The 15,133-nt window shown below is 39.1% G+C and overlaps 1 protein-coding gene across 1 annotated transcript; it reads left to right on the forward strand.

Annotated features, from left to right (window-relative positions):
* Window positions 1–1,373: 1,373 nt before the first annotated feature.
* On the forward strand, window positions 1,374–14,817 carry LOC103479790 (uncharacterized). The gene is made up of 3 exons (XM_008434443.3): window positions 1,374–3,091; window positions 9,120–9,773; window positions 14,269–14,817. The coding sequence occupies exons 1-2, from the start codon at window positions 2,129–2,131 to the stop codon at window positions 9,666–9,668; spliced, it is 1,512 nt and encodes a 503-aa protein (XP_008432665.2). The 5' UTR covers window positions 1,374–2,128; the 3' UTR covers window positions 9,669–9,773; window positions 14,269–14,817.
* Window positions 14,818–15,133: the final 316 nt, after the last annotated feature.

Genomic DNA, 15,133 nt, shown 5'->3' on the forward strand with positions numbered 1-15,133 from the left:
TGTTTCAGTGGTTTTTAAGAGGACATTTTTTAGCAAACAGCACATTGAAAACAGAGAAAAGCAGAAAACAAAAAGCAGAGGCTCACGGTAACTCAGAAGGAACTGCAGAGAATAAATGGTGATGTTTCTCTTCTACTAGTTCTATCCGATTAGTCCGCTTCCTGCTTTTAGAATGTCTTCCAATCCACTTGCCATTCACATATGCATTCGAACCGCACCAGAGTTCACTTCAACATAACCAAGACCTATGTGTTTAGATGGACCAGTTCTTTTTTTTTTTGGTCTTCATCAGAGTTTGATTGTGCAATCAAAATTCCTCAAACGAATCGTACTTTCTAAGCAAACGAACTGAGGTTCAAATAGTGTGGACTAAATACTGCTTATTTGAATGCTCCCTTGAAGTAATCCCAAGTCTAGAACTGAGTCCAATTAGAAATCTTTAAAGTAGCCGTGCACAGATAATCTCATCCAATCTGAGCAAAATGGAAGTAATTCAATTTGAAAAAACGGTCAAAAATGACCTACAAAACTAGATCTTGGTTCAGTTGAAGCAAACTCTGGTGCGGTTTGAATGCATATGTGGATGAAAGCAGGATGGGAAATGCTCCAAAAGAAGTAAGCAAACTATTGCGCTGGGCATTCTGGGTAAATACAACCAAAACTAAAGCAAGTCTCTGGCACTAGTGGGAGAAATGGATCATCGTCTTTTCCCAAGAACAAAAGAGAAATCCTACAACCACTAAAAGCTGATGTCACTCCATTTTTGTTTATATTCATGAAGAAGGAGGTTGAGCTAATTGTCTTCTTCAGAGGTTTTTGTGTTTTATCCTTCTTGGTGAAGAGCCACCACAGACGAGGGGGTGAACAGGTTCTTCAAAAGCTTTGGATCGTTTCTCAGTGTGAAAGTGAACTGCATCAGCTGTAAATGCAGCAAATGTTGCAAATTTGGTACCCAATCAAACTGAGTCTACCACAAGATCAAGTGTGAAAACATCCTAAATGCGTAAAAGCCCTAAGAGACATACTCCAAAGTGCAGAATGTGGTTCTGTTCACATAACATGTCAATAAAATATGTAATATTCTGTGGTTGTGAATTGAGAAAGTCTGAAGTGAATGAAAACGTTTGCATAGGACCGTGACTGTAGACTGAAGTTTTTTCAGCTGTTGTGTTGAACAAAATTTTCTGAATGGAGAGAACAAAAAAAAATATGTGGGAGAAATCTGAGGATGAGAATAATGAAAAACTGTCGTTCCTGACTGCGTCGCTTTTGACTCAGATTGCTGTCTGCTCCCTCGTCTGTGTATGTTTGAAACTCCACCTCCCAGAGCGGTCCTCTCCAAACCCCTCCCCTCCACTTTTCTCTCAGTCTCTGGCTGAGGAATCCCAGGCAGCGTTTAATTGCAGAGTGCAAAGGCTTTTAGTTGGGCTAATGAGCTCAGCACCGGAGCTGAGGCGCTTCCATGCACCCTCTGAGAAAGCAAAACACCACATGGAGTCCTTCACCAGACGAGCCTCACACGGCGGCTGGATTTCAGGTGGAGGGGAGAGAAGGGATTCTCAAATAATCCAGGTACTATCGACTATGTGAGAGAATATACCAGAGGCGAGAGGCGCTAAGAGGTGGAGAAAAGAGCCAGAGAGGGGAGGGGAGGAGACGGGAAATACTCTGCCAAAGAGAGAGAGAGAGAGAGAGACTGGACGCCTGCAGCACCAAATGAGACAGAGCAACGAGGCGGGAGAGGTAGAAAGAGAGACAGAGAGGGAGGGAGGTGGAGAGGGGCCCCGTCCTGGAGAGAGGGCTACAGGGTGACCAAAGAAGAAGGAACGAGAAAAAGTTTGAGGGGGGAAGTACGTAAAGTAACGACGGTCTGCGGAAAGTGTGCATGTAAGATTAACAGTTACAAGAGAAAAGAAAAGGGGAAACAACAGACAGGAAGGAAGGGGAGGGAGGAAGGAGTCTTGGGTTGAGAGTTGAAGAAAAAAAAAGAAAGACAAAAGTTTTCTTGTGGGAAGACGTAGATGAGAAAAACAGCGAGCAAATGACTGGGCTGGAGTGAGCTCGTTTGGAAAGGAAAGCAGTCGTTTTTTAAGGCGTTTTCTTCTCAAGTCTACTGCCCACTTCGGACATGTACACAGAAGGCTCCGAAACGACGGGACACCACCGATTTCTGAACTACAGCAACAGTAACAGCCCCTGCCCCTGCCGGCACTGCATCTACTATGACCAGCTGCACGGGCATCAGCAAGCCAGACAAATGGACCCGTCATCGCACGGCTGTTGGAGAGACACCCAGGCTCCTCGGGGTAAAGATGGAGGAGGCAGAGATTTCCTGGTGGACAGAGTTGAAAGAAGCGGTCATTTCAGCCCACAGAGGAGGCCTGTGTTTGCGGGGCCGGGCCCTTGGAGTCAGTCGGATGACTTGAGTCAATCCTGCCCCTGGGAGTTGAACCCTGCCCAGTGGGGCGACCCGACGGAGCCTGGGGTGAGACACTACTCATTTGTGAGAGAACAGTGTGGCTGTGTGGCAGGCGGTGACAGAGCACGCCCCTTCCACTCCGGGATACCCCACCCTCTCCCTCATCTTCAGGTCAAAGGTCAAGGGTACAGACGAAGGCGGACTGTCAGGTACATATCGGTGGATGAGGAGGAAGGCTGTGCGTGCGCTCCTAATGGCTATCATTTGGAGCTGCGCCATCCCCAGTCGGGTCATTCGCACTTGACAAACGGCCACTGTGGACCGAGGCGTGTGGTCTTTAAGGGAGAGGAGGAAAGAGATTGCCATCTAGACCAGGGCAGACCAAAGGGTGGATCAGAGGACCACTTTAACGGCTACGCTGAGTCTGATAAGGGCTTCTTTCCGACTGAAGTCCCTCAGAAGCACTTGAGCCAAAGGAGACATAAGGGATCTGACATCACCTGCTCGGAAACCTCCAAAACAACCACCAACAATGATCTCCACAGTGAAGGTTCAGAAGTGACGAGGCAAAGGGGGCGGCAGGACTTGGTGAGGGATCAAATCCGACAAGTCGTAGCAGATCTGGAGGAAGTGTTGGGGGGTCTGAAGCAAGTTCACGTGGAGATGAAAGAGGTAGGAAGGTCTGTAATTAAAGATGTTTAATCCTCTGGGCGTACCTCAGGTGTCCAATCATGAAAGACTGCATCTGCTGCAGATGCCTCAGCCTTTTATCAATTCTCTCCTGGCTACAGTGACATTTAGAGTGATTATCACAAAGCTCAGATCCTGGAAAAAATGAGCATTTTGACACAGGTCATGAGTGTGTACATGTGCACTCCTCATAGCATGTGTGTGAGTGTGACTGTGTGTCAACATGCTGACTGCATTGTTTGTGAGTCAGTCGTCGTCTCTCACCAAAGACGTGATTGAGAACAATTTGCACTGACCTTTAGCAGAGCGCCGATGTAACCGGCAGCGTTCCAGCCGACACATTACAAAGCCCAGAGATATAGACTCTTACTAAATCATGCAGCATTCATTGTGCATGCGGCTGTAAAATAAGCACTGATTTGGAGCCAAATGCCTGGTGATGCTGCTCGTTTAATAAAACCAAGCCATATGGACACAAAATAGATGAAAAAATGTTTAATTTTATCAAGTTGTTCATAATTTATATTAATGTTTACACAAATATTCCAATTTGGCAGTGGTGAAATCATCGATTGCTAATACAAGCTTAAAAGTGCTCAATCTTCAGGTTTGGCTTTAAGACAGCATATTGTTATGTATAACAGTTTAACATTATTAAATAAATAAAAAGAAACTTATTTTTTTCTTACCTGAGCTAAAAAAAATTCAAATTTATGTGGAAGTAATCAGAGCCAGCCAAATACTGCTAAAGCATAAAATACTGCCAAGTATTTTGGTCTGGTCAATAATTCCTTAATATTGATGAAAAAGTGCTTGCTATTAGTGAAATAATCTGTCAGTGGAACAAGACATGGGGAAAATGCCATGGGATTATTTCACTTATAAATAAGCTCCTGCTTCTTGCTGAAAAGTTACGTGTAAGTTAGTTTTGTCTTATTTCAATTGTAACAAGTGTATGTGTGGTGTGTTTATTAAGACTAAAGTTGATTTTAAATTAGCTAATAGCAGGCTTGTAAGATTTTAAACTTATTTAGATGTTACCAGCACCCCTCCTGACCCCACTAAGGGACAAGGGTGTAAAGAAAATGGATGGATGGATGGAGAACTGACGGTGATTCAAATAACTCATATTTTCATAGTCATGGGCAGTTCTAGACAGGGGCCAACAGGGGCCGGTGCCCCTTTAGAACAGGCTAAATCCGTTTCTTACTGGCACAGAAAGAGAAACTAATAGGTCTTTTGACTAATTTAATTTTTTATCCTAGCAGTTTTACTTTGACAATGAATTAAAAATTAAAGTCTGGCGTTTTTAGCTTCAGTTGTACCGAGATGGATCACAGTTTTCATCTGCTGGATCATGGGTTTTTAACCTGCAGTTTCTATGGGTCACTTAATATATTGAACAATTAAATATTGACCTGTTTTGTTTTTCTACAGTATTGTTTTGTGTCCCCATAAAAAATCACTGCACAACCTGGTAAATTTGGTCTAGAACTGCCAACGTGAATAGTTATGCTAATATTCATTATATTCCTGGTCTAACCACATGTGCTCTGTGTTCATTTATTCACACGGTACCTTCAATTGAGCTATAAATAAATTACACTTCCATGTGTGGTTGTAAAATCAACCACAACCTTTTAGAAATAATCTGAATCCTAATAATTTGAGGGTAAAGCAGAGTCAGTTTGTTCATTTTGTTTGCTAACCATGAAGTAAAGGGTGTTAAATACACAACTTTCTAACAGTTGAGTTTTGACAATTAAAAAGAGACATTATTTGTGCATTGATAGAGGTAACTGGAAGTGGGGCCCCAAATTAAACTATATTTTTGGCCACTTTACTGTTTTACCTGCAGCTGACAGAAACCCCTGTGGTCAGAGTTTGAAAAAATAGGAACATCTTTTCACACAAGAGTAATGCTATGGTAAGTTAGCCTTAAGCAAGAAGATAATCATGATATGATTTTAGGTATAGAAAATATCCTTAAGTCAACAGATTTATATCTGGTTTACCCCAGAGTATTATAAGCCTGGTGGGCCACCAGGCTTTTCTTGTGCCCCCACCAGGCTCAGCATTGCTTGTTTTTTTTTAAAGTTTTTCGTAAATGTTTACATTTTTTAAGATTTTATAGTTGGTGTTCAGGTATTAATCCTCCAATCTTTTAATAACACATAATTATCAAGTGATATTTTCAAATTTCCTGTCAACTTTAAGCATTTTTTAACTCAAAAAGACGAAGGATGAATGACTTCCCTAACACGCAACCCCTGGGTTTAGCAAGTTTTCTGGGGGAAACCTGCTCAAACAAACACTACATTAGCTGTTTGTTGTGGGGGAGATTTGCTCAGTTTGGCCCAGTTTTCTCAACAGGGGGTCAGTGTTATTTCAAAAACAACTGCTAGATAGTAAAAAGAAGCGATAGCAAAGCAGAAAATAACATTACTCTTCTATGGACATGGGAATAAACAAAGGAACATAAACACAGAAACTTCCGGTGGTTACAGAGACGCCAACAGAATGACAGAACAGGGGTAGAAAGTGACAGTGCTAATGTGAAAACTCCAGAGAGAAAAAGTCTACCTGCTGCATTTTGGTGCCACTTTATTTTTGCCTCAAATGCTGAAATTAGTGGAATGAATCAAGGACACGGCTTCATTTTATCTCCAGAGGGGATGCCAGTGCTTTGTAGTCAGTCTGTATCCTACATCAAGCAGAGATCCAAACGCTCTTAAATCCTCCTAAAGCCATTTTTTATATTTCCAAGATAAATGCACGAAAATAGCAAAATAAAAACAACCCAACACCGTAGGGGCCGGATCAAAACATCTACTCCTCGGATTGAGTGACGAGTACAACCAGCAGTCAGCACAGGTAGCTCGTGTGCCAACATGTTGCCATTTTGCTTGTTTCTATGCTTCTATTTCACACATCTGTATAATTAAGTCATTGCACATAACTCGATTTGTCATATTATTGAGACAAATAAACATAAAAAGCAGACTTTCATCCATAATTCATTTGCATATCTTTCTAATCCCTGTTTCAGCATGTTAGCTAATGCAAATATAGGATTTGATCAGTGATCAAACGCAAATAACTGAGCAACCTAGTTGCTAGTTGACAACTTTTACTGAAGTTATATACATTTTTTTCTTCAAAGTAGATCATTGCAAATTACTTCAAAAGATTGTTTCTGCTGGTACGAATTGATCCGTGAAATTTCTAAAAAATTACAAAATTATGTTTTGTGTATTTTTAGAAGACAGGTCCTTTTTATACCGAGGAAAGCCCTAATCAATATGACTAAACCTGCAACAAAGAGATATGAAGGAACAGCAATTAAATGAAAAAGGTTTAAAACGACCAAATTCAGGATTTTGTTTTCTAAGGAGGATATTTTTTAAGTTGTTTTGGTTGTTTCATAAGGACACTATGTCTGATGAACTGCTAACCTTACGATTTTAAAATAGTTAATTCTGATTCAGAGTGGTATGACTTCTGTTAATTAGCTGGTAACATAATGGCTACTAATATCAATACTATGGATAAGAAGCTTTCCAGAAATTACATAAAGTCTATGTCTTTCTGTTGCTAATAGTGCATAATTACAAAACGCACATAGCAGTCTTTGACACTTTCCTTTAGCTTCAGCGATTTAGCAGGTTGGTTGTTAAACATCATCTCTCAAAACAGGAACCATCTGTTAGTTGTACAGAAACTGATTGCATCCCAGTTTAGAGCAGAAATATTTACTTGGATAAAAAAAAAAAAGCTGTTTGTGTAGCCCTGAGCAGTGAAAGAAGCAATGACAAATAAAATTGCTTTAAGGCCGATTATATTTCACACCTACTTCACAGATCCCTGCTTCAAAAGCAATCCAAGAAATCCCTTCTAAATGCATCTTATTTTTGAAGTTTTTGTACCTTAAGTGTTTAAAAAAAAATCTGCAGCTAAACACGAACGAGTCTAGATAGAATTTAAATTGTATAAATCTGTGATCATTTTGAGCAAAATTCAGAATGAGACTTCAGAAAGGAGAAGGTTAATAATGGCATATGATTCTGTATTTAATCACAAGCTAACAGTATATTTTGAATTAAATGAAATTCAGTGTATTTCATTGGGATTTTTCTAAGATAGACCGAAACAAACTAATGCATATTTGTAAAATAGAAGAATAAAGTTTTTAATAATGTTTGCAAAAGAAAAGGTGGAAAGCATTTGTTTTCAGTCCCATTTTCTAGTTTAACCAGACACATTCAAATGTCACATAACTAGAGAAAAGAGTTCAGGTTTGTGTTTAAAGTAGTATGTTTGAAAAACTAAACTTTGAACATTGCAGACCTGACATGGCCGTCCTTTCAAACAGTAATTAACGAGCATTAATCAGAGTTAATAATAAGGTGCTCTGATTGGATGAGAATCAACCATAATTTTCTGCGCATTATATGTGGCAAACAGCTAAAACTGTGAATCATGATGGTGGCAGCACCATGCTGTGTGGCAAAGATTGACTCCCATCATGTGGATGGGGCCCAAATACACGACTGTCCCGGAAAAAAAACTGTTAAAGGCAGCAAAAAAATGTTAGACTGGGGTGTTGATTAATCCTAATAAAGACAACAATTATGAAGATACAGACAGAGGTAGAGCGGCCTAGTCTAAGTCCAGACCCAAACCCAATTGAGAATCTGTAGCAAGATATAGCTATATGTTAGTACACTTGAAATAAGACGAAACTAAACAAGTAACTTTTCAGTAAGTATTTTTTAATATTAATTTTAAAAAGTAGTAGTTCCACCGGCAGATAATTTCACTTATGTCATTTTTTCTATAAGTGAACTAATGGGCAAGTGGAAATAATACCTTTTCATCAATATTAAGAAATTATTTACTTAAAACAAGATTGTATATCTTAAAAGTTAATTAGATGCTGGTAACATCTAATTAAAAGTTAATCGTAAGCTTGTCTTATCTAAAGTGTACTAAGATATTTGCAGTAGAAATTAGACCAAAAATACTTGGTAAAACTGCAGTGTGGACAAGAATTTCAGTTTTTAGATGCAACAAACAGAGAAATTTCTAGAAAGCATTAGGTCAGCGTGGGGAATTAAATTATTTATAAAAATATTTTTTTTATATTTATGTACTACTTTCTGGTGGGCTATCACTTAAATTAAAATAGATTTGTAGGTAAGAGTTCAAAAAGAAAAAATACTTTTATAAAGAGTTGTATTTATTAACAAAAGCTGTTAAACTGGACTTATGCAAAATTTACCTTTTTCAAATTTTTTTATTTCCATTTGAGTTTCTACTGATTCTTAAAACAACCCATAAAAACACATAAAAAAAATCACCCAGCAGTTTTTTTGTTTGGGAATAAGTTAATGTAGGTGTCTGGAAAATGAGCTGTTTCAAAAACCTTCTGATTGTTAAGTCACAATCAACGGGCACTGTGCTGTTACCTAGCAACCCCAGCGAATTCCAGACTGTTACCTAGCAACCCAAGCTGAACTCTAACACATTTGGTCAGCTGGTTTTACCACTGTGCAATGGCTGCTGGAAAAGACAAGTGTTTGTCATCCAGAAACTACTTGCTGCATTCTTGTTGGTTGTGCAGAAGTCTCCACTTCTGCTTTTCAAAGATGTATGGCTGTAGAATTGCGCATATGTTTGCAGCCATTTTCAATTACGAGTTAAATGTTGAGTTGGGGGGACCGTGGCCAGCAGCAGCTTATTTGGATTTAAAGTGACAAGCTGAAAGAAGCTCAAAAAAGGCAGAACTGATCAGACTGAAATCTCATCATCTAGGAGCGATTATGTGCAAAAAATGTAATGAATACATTTTGTTGAGCCTATAGCTATCATAACTTGTTCAAAGAATCATAATGGGTCATTTCTAAGAACATGCAGACAACCTTTGTAAAAAACTGTGACTCAGAAATTCAGTGGTATTTTAAATTGCTCTGCAGTTTGGTAATAACCGCCTCCTCTATTATCATTCAAGGTGGTTGAGCAGATTGATCGCCTTACAGCGAATATCGACCTCAGCGAAGAGGAGCCGTGCATCACTCTGGGGTCATCCAATAACCTTCACGATTCAGCGTCTTCAGGGGACTTCAGGTTATCCCCTCTACCCGCTCGCAAGCCCGCTGCGGTCCGGGTATCGTCGCACGGCGTTGACGAAGACCACGTCATATTCAGAAACAACTCCGTCTCTCCCGTCCACATGGCGTCCGTCGTCAAAACGAGCCACTTCACCCCACCTAGTCTCCAGAAAGGCGTCAGCCACAAAAAGCCGAACGCAAACGGCCACCTGCCTCACCTGAAACTCGCAGGAGACTCAAACCACAACGGCCCGATTCGTCCAGAACCTCACCCACACACCCTTGACCCTACAGTCATCATAGGCAACAGCACTTCCAGTGCAAGAACTCAAAAGCCGCCACCTTACCCTCAAAATGGCCGGTGTGGGAAGGGCCCATACCCGCCGCTGAAGCCCGTTAGGACCCCTGCCTACCCTGCTAGAGGACGCCAGAGCACCAGCATGGTGTAAAGGAGGCGGGGGGTGGGTGGGTTGGTGGAAGACCCCCACTGGCACAGGAGGCCCAGCCGTGGAGAGCAGAGCTCAGAAAGGGACAAGGCAGGGGAACAATTCACAGTAAGTCTTTTCCTTCTCTCCCTCTCTCGTCTTTTACAGTGTTGATGTTTCTGTCTGTGCCTGCAGCTGATGACGTTTGCTCTGTTTACTGGCAGGGCAGGGTTCAAAGTCAGTAAATGAATAGCAGCGTTCCATCTCTTTGACAAAAAAAAAAAAAAAAGAAAACCATGTGTGTTGAAAGTGTGTGTGTGTCTCTGTGTGTGGGCGGCAGAGGAAGGAGAGGGCGTAATATGTCTGCTTTTGTTGATATCACATGATTTCCCGGTCCTCACCACACTGCAAAATGTGTCTGGCCTGGCGAGCGCAACAGGGAATTTATTTCTGAGTTATGTTACACATGTGGTTATAATCAGACAGCAGAGTTGGATGATTTTCTCTCAGGAAGGCAAACCTCCTATTTAAAGACTTTCTCACTTTATTGCAGCAAATTGAAAAAGTATTCACACCTGTTTGACTTTTTTCACATTTTTCCAAATTACAACCCCAAACTTCAAAAGTATTTCATTTGAATTTTGTAGCACAGTTCAGCTCACAATCGCACAATATTGTGACATGTATTGAAAACATAGATGATTTTAACACATTTATATCTGAAAAGTGTGGTATGCACATGTAACCGGGTTTTTATAAAAACAAATATCACTGCCACGTCGTTTAAAAAAATATCACACACAGGAAATTTTCATCCACATGACCTCACACAAATCCACTGGTGATCGTTGTTTAAACCCATAGGGGGCAGTGTAGAGCAAATCTTGAATCTATGTCAGCCAATCAGATTGCTTCAAAACAAACACAACTTCCTGTTAGAACTTAAACATGGCACCAAAAAGTTCATTTGTGTGGATGGATATTTAGGTTGGACTACTTTTAAATAACATATTAGAATATAAACTATTAAAACACAAGACAGTGTCGATTGGGAATCATGTCAAATTAAGTGTCTGGATTTATTGGTGCTTTTTGTTGTAGACTAATGCACTGGACCCGAAATCTCAGTTTTCCATATACACACGCAAACACAAATATGAAGTATTTTTAAATCTCCACTTTGTCCGGGGTTTATATAAATTATCTTTTTTAATTATATTAATCTGAGGTCAAAACACATAAAGATATATTTGGTTTCCCAGATATCTGGCTACGTGTCAATGCTTTGTCAAACTTTTTGCTTACTCTTCATTACAAAATAGCTCAGGCTCAGTTGGAAAGTGTCTTTACATGTTAAATTTAAATTCCTTCCATGTATTTAGATCCAAAGAATCATTCTAGTCTGAACAAGCAGCCAGAGTGTGAATTAAACAGTGTGATGGTTCAAGATAATGAACCAAAATGAAACTTGGGGTTGCATTCACACCAGGCCTGTTTAGCCCACTTTCATCGAACTCTAGTTTGTTTATTTAGAAAGTCTGGTTCATTTGGGGAGGTGTGAACGCGCAGTCGAACTCTAAACCATAAAGGCGAACTCTGGTCTGCCTAAAAACCCACGTCTCGCTTTGATTAGAGTGAACTTTGGCATGGTTTGAATGCATATCTGTATGCCAAACAGACTAAAGGCCGCTCCCAAAGCAGAAACAAACTATATCACAGGGAATTATGGGTAAATACAGCCAAAACAAATGCACCAGTCTAGCGCTGCCTCCGAGAGAAATGGTTGATTTTATTTACAGAGATTAGTGTAAAAGAGATTCAATACAAATGGGCAACATTTTTAGATTTTAAAATGCAGAAAAATAAAACCCTGCATTATCCACCACTTTTTAATGGTCTGTCATATAAAACTACATGAAGGTTTGTCGTTCTAATGGGATATTAGGTGAAAATGTTCAAGTAAACGGTATGAACAAGTTGCCTTGTGTTTCCTATGTTTTAGCTAATTAGTTTGAATCTGTTGGCCATGAAGACAGAAAGACATCCAGACATCCATTTTTAGCAGTCACCGAATTGTTTTTTTCTTTTTAAAAAGGAAAACCCCAAACTTGCTTCACACTCCTCTCATGATACAAAAGGAAGCATTGGTATATTTACTGCATGACTCAGAATTGGGTAAAAGACGGGGAATTTAGTTTCTTTTTCTCTCACTTTCACATTTGGTTTTACTGAATGTGTACTGAAAGTGTTTTCATACCAAAGGTGGAAACTTGACTTAAACTTTAATTTCAGTCCTCGTCATGTGGGTCTACCTTTACTAATGCTGCACAGGCTGAGGTGCATGCTTCTGTACTTCCCTCTTGTGAAGAATATCTGTAACTGCAATCTATTTTTCTGGCTTCTGCAAACTGCAGGAGTCTGGTTTTAATCACTAAACTCCTTCAGCCATGTGACAGAGCAGAGTAAGTCAAACTCTTCGTACGTCTGAGAGGTCGTTATAAACATAAAACCTGCAGCTCTGGGTTTTATTCGTTCAAGGTTACAGACTCAAGCTGGAGCTTTGCAATGTTTCAGCTTTTCTCGAGTTTTACGTATTTAAATAACACCAGCTCCTCTGTTTATTGCTCTCCTTTCGTCACCAAAGCGTCTTTAAACCCTCCCTGCTGTTGTTGCTTTGCGAGCATGAATCATCTAAATTAATCACCCAAAGCAGGTTCAATGTTAAAGCGACTAGTGCAAGACATTGCTAAGCAACCGAGCCCTGCACTGCAAGTTGTCTCTTGGTTCCCTTTTCTTTATTGTTAAATAAAAATTCCCATTAGAGTCCTTTTGTGTGATCGCCGGCCTCCGAGTGGGCATCAAAGAAACAGAAATAAATGAATTAATTAAAAAATGATGCACACTGTAACCCTAATTTGCAAAAATTAATTAAATAATTGAAGATTTGTGTATTATCATACATATTTTTTGTCGTGGTAATAGAAATTGCTGTTTTTTTCGCTCAGTTTACCTACCTGGTGCGGCTTTTAAAATCACAATAATCGGATTTAAACTCTTCAGGTCCGCTCTCAGACATGAGTTACCAGCAAAAATAAGACTAAATCTGAAAACTAATTTGCTAATATCATAATAAATTCTTGGATAAAGACATAATTTATAAATAGAATGGTAATTAAAATGAATACATTGAATTTTGGTGAGTGAGTGTGACAATCTGATTTTTAAATTGTCAAAACATTATTTTTTAATTCTTTGGCTTTTAGAGTGCTTTGTAAAAATATTCACACCCCCTGAACATTGTCATATGTTCAAAAAACAGACTTTGTTTTGTTTTATTGGGATTTTATATGATAACACACAACAGTGGTGCGTCACTGAGAAACAGAAGGAAACCGACTCATATCTTAAAATATTTTTAAAATTAAAATCTGAAAAGTGCTGTTTGGAATCGTATTTAGCTTTTCTAATTTAATTTTTTGAAGAATCGTCTTTTGTTGATATTACATCTCCATTTGTGTAGATGTAATATCTGCCGAAAATAAATTTCTAATTTCTAGTTGAATTTCTAGTTTTTCTACAAAAACTAGACATTTGCAAAAAATGTCTAGTTTTTTTTGCAAAATGACTCTACCTCAGTCACACTGGATGGAGAGCAATTGTGAATCTCACTGTTTAAGTCTTCCTTAAGGAACTTTCATTTATGTTTGGACTTTGACTAGGCCATTCAAATATAATGATCTGAACTATTTAATGGTGATAGTTCAGAACAATGAATCCTACAGTCCCCTCCCAAAGTTTAATTTTGGTCTCAAGTAAGGCAATTTCTTTACATTTTTTCAATAAAAAGTCTATTCTACACTGAAAAATACTTGAAGCTGTATAAAATTTAAGCTAAATATATTTAAATTTCCAGTTTTAACATGATAAAATCTGAAAAAGTTCAGGGGTTATGAATCATTTTGCAAAACACTTAAAAATAATTCAAATTCAATGCAAATGATAACATGGATTGCTTTACAATGTTTTAAACATTATGCTGTCAGGAATCTAAATGTTTTATATGTTGTCAGATTAAAATAATCTTTCATATTACTGTGAGTAAAATTCCTGCCTTTTGCAATCAATCTTGAAGATGTTCTTACTTATTTCATGCTGTTTGCAGCCTCTTTGGAGCAGAAAAAAAAAGTAAATAAACAGTGAGGAAAAAAAAATCTTTAGTGCATCAGTCATGACCAGAAGGTTAATTTTACTTGCAAATGATAAGATGTGAACTTAACATCTCAAGTTTCCCACATTCGTCCTTCCAAAAGGTGCAAAAGGTACAAAACTTGCAGCGCGTTTCATAAAATCAGAAATAGCAAATGCACAATCTTCCGACAAGTTTGACAAAACTTGAGTCACAGCAAGCCGACGTGACTCACAAGGACACACAGTGTCTCCCTTTCAGTAAAAGGCTGAGTGGTTTTGCCACTGAATGATGTTGCTGAAAAAACCTTGAAAAAAAGCACAGACTGTGAATAAAACCATGTTTGAACGGGGAGTTTGAGCTTTCTGAGCCACTGCTACGCTCTCAATTTAAACTGTTTGTTCTGACGTTTTTGATTTGTGGGTGTTTTTTTGGTAGATGCTGCTGAAACAAGCTGGTGGAAACGGAGCACGGCCTGAAGGTGGGGATGTTTTCACAAGGAAAAAACTCCCTCAAAGTCGAGCGTTGACCTGCTGCTGTCGCATGAGAGCATGAGGCTCTCAAATCTCTCTCAAAAATGTACCTGGAGACGTACAGCTAGTACAAACAGAAATTAAACGCAGAACATCCATCAACTGAAACAAAAAGATGTATTTTCATGATAGAATTTATTTATTTTTACTGTTTTCATCCCCCAAAGATCTATTTTTATGCAGTTTCCAGTAAGGATGTTGCTTGAAGTAGAGTGTACTGTAAAAAAAAAAAAAAGATATCGTCTATGAAGCTATAAAGCTATTTTCTTACATGAGACCGTTTTTCTTTCTGCTACAGGAATTTGAAGAGCAGAGACTGAATTGCAATAAAATGAGATTTCCTGCACTTTTGCCACACAAATCAGACATCTCACTTATTTTAGAAATACATAATTGATTATTGAATGTCTCATGTTTGCAAATCAAATAAACAGATGACACCAGCATTACATCAGACCCGTGTATGAGAAGTTCTTAATATGTCCTCTGAAGGAGGAGCGCTTTTGCTCAAACTGCTGAAACGCATCTTCATCTTCATCGGTGGTGTGTGGACGGGAACAGCTGAGCCGCCGTGGGTCTCGCCGTTTGTTTACATTTTTTCTGAGAATTTCACCACCCTCTTTATTCGAGCTGCTGCTGCTATCGGAGCGCACCACCTCCAGTGAAGAACAACCACAGTTGGTCCGTTTAAAAAATTGTCCCGCCCCTTTAAGGATCTTTTTGTTGCACCAAGAGATGCAGCGACGGATGGATCTGTTTACCGTCAGGTC

Source organism: Poecilia reticulata, chromosome 17, assembly GCF_904066995.2.
Source record: "Poecilia reticulata chromosome 17, P_reticulata-male-v2, whole genome shotgun sequence".
NCBI classification, from domain to species: domain Eukaryota; kingdom Metazoa; phylum Chordata; class Actinopteri; order Cyprinodontiformes; family Poeciliidae; genus Poecilia; species Poecilia reticulata.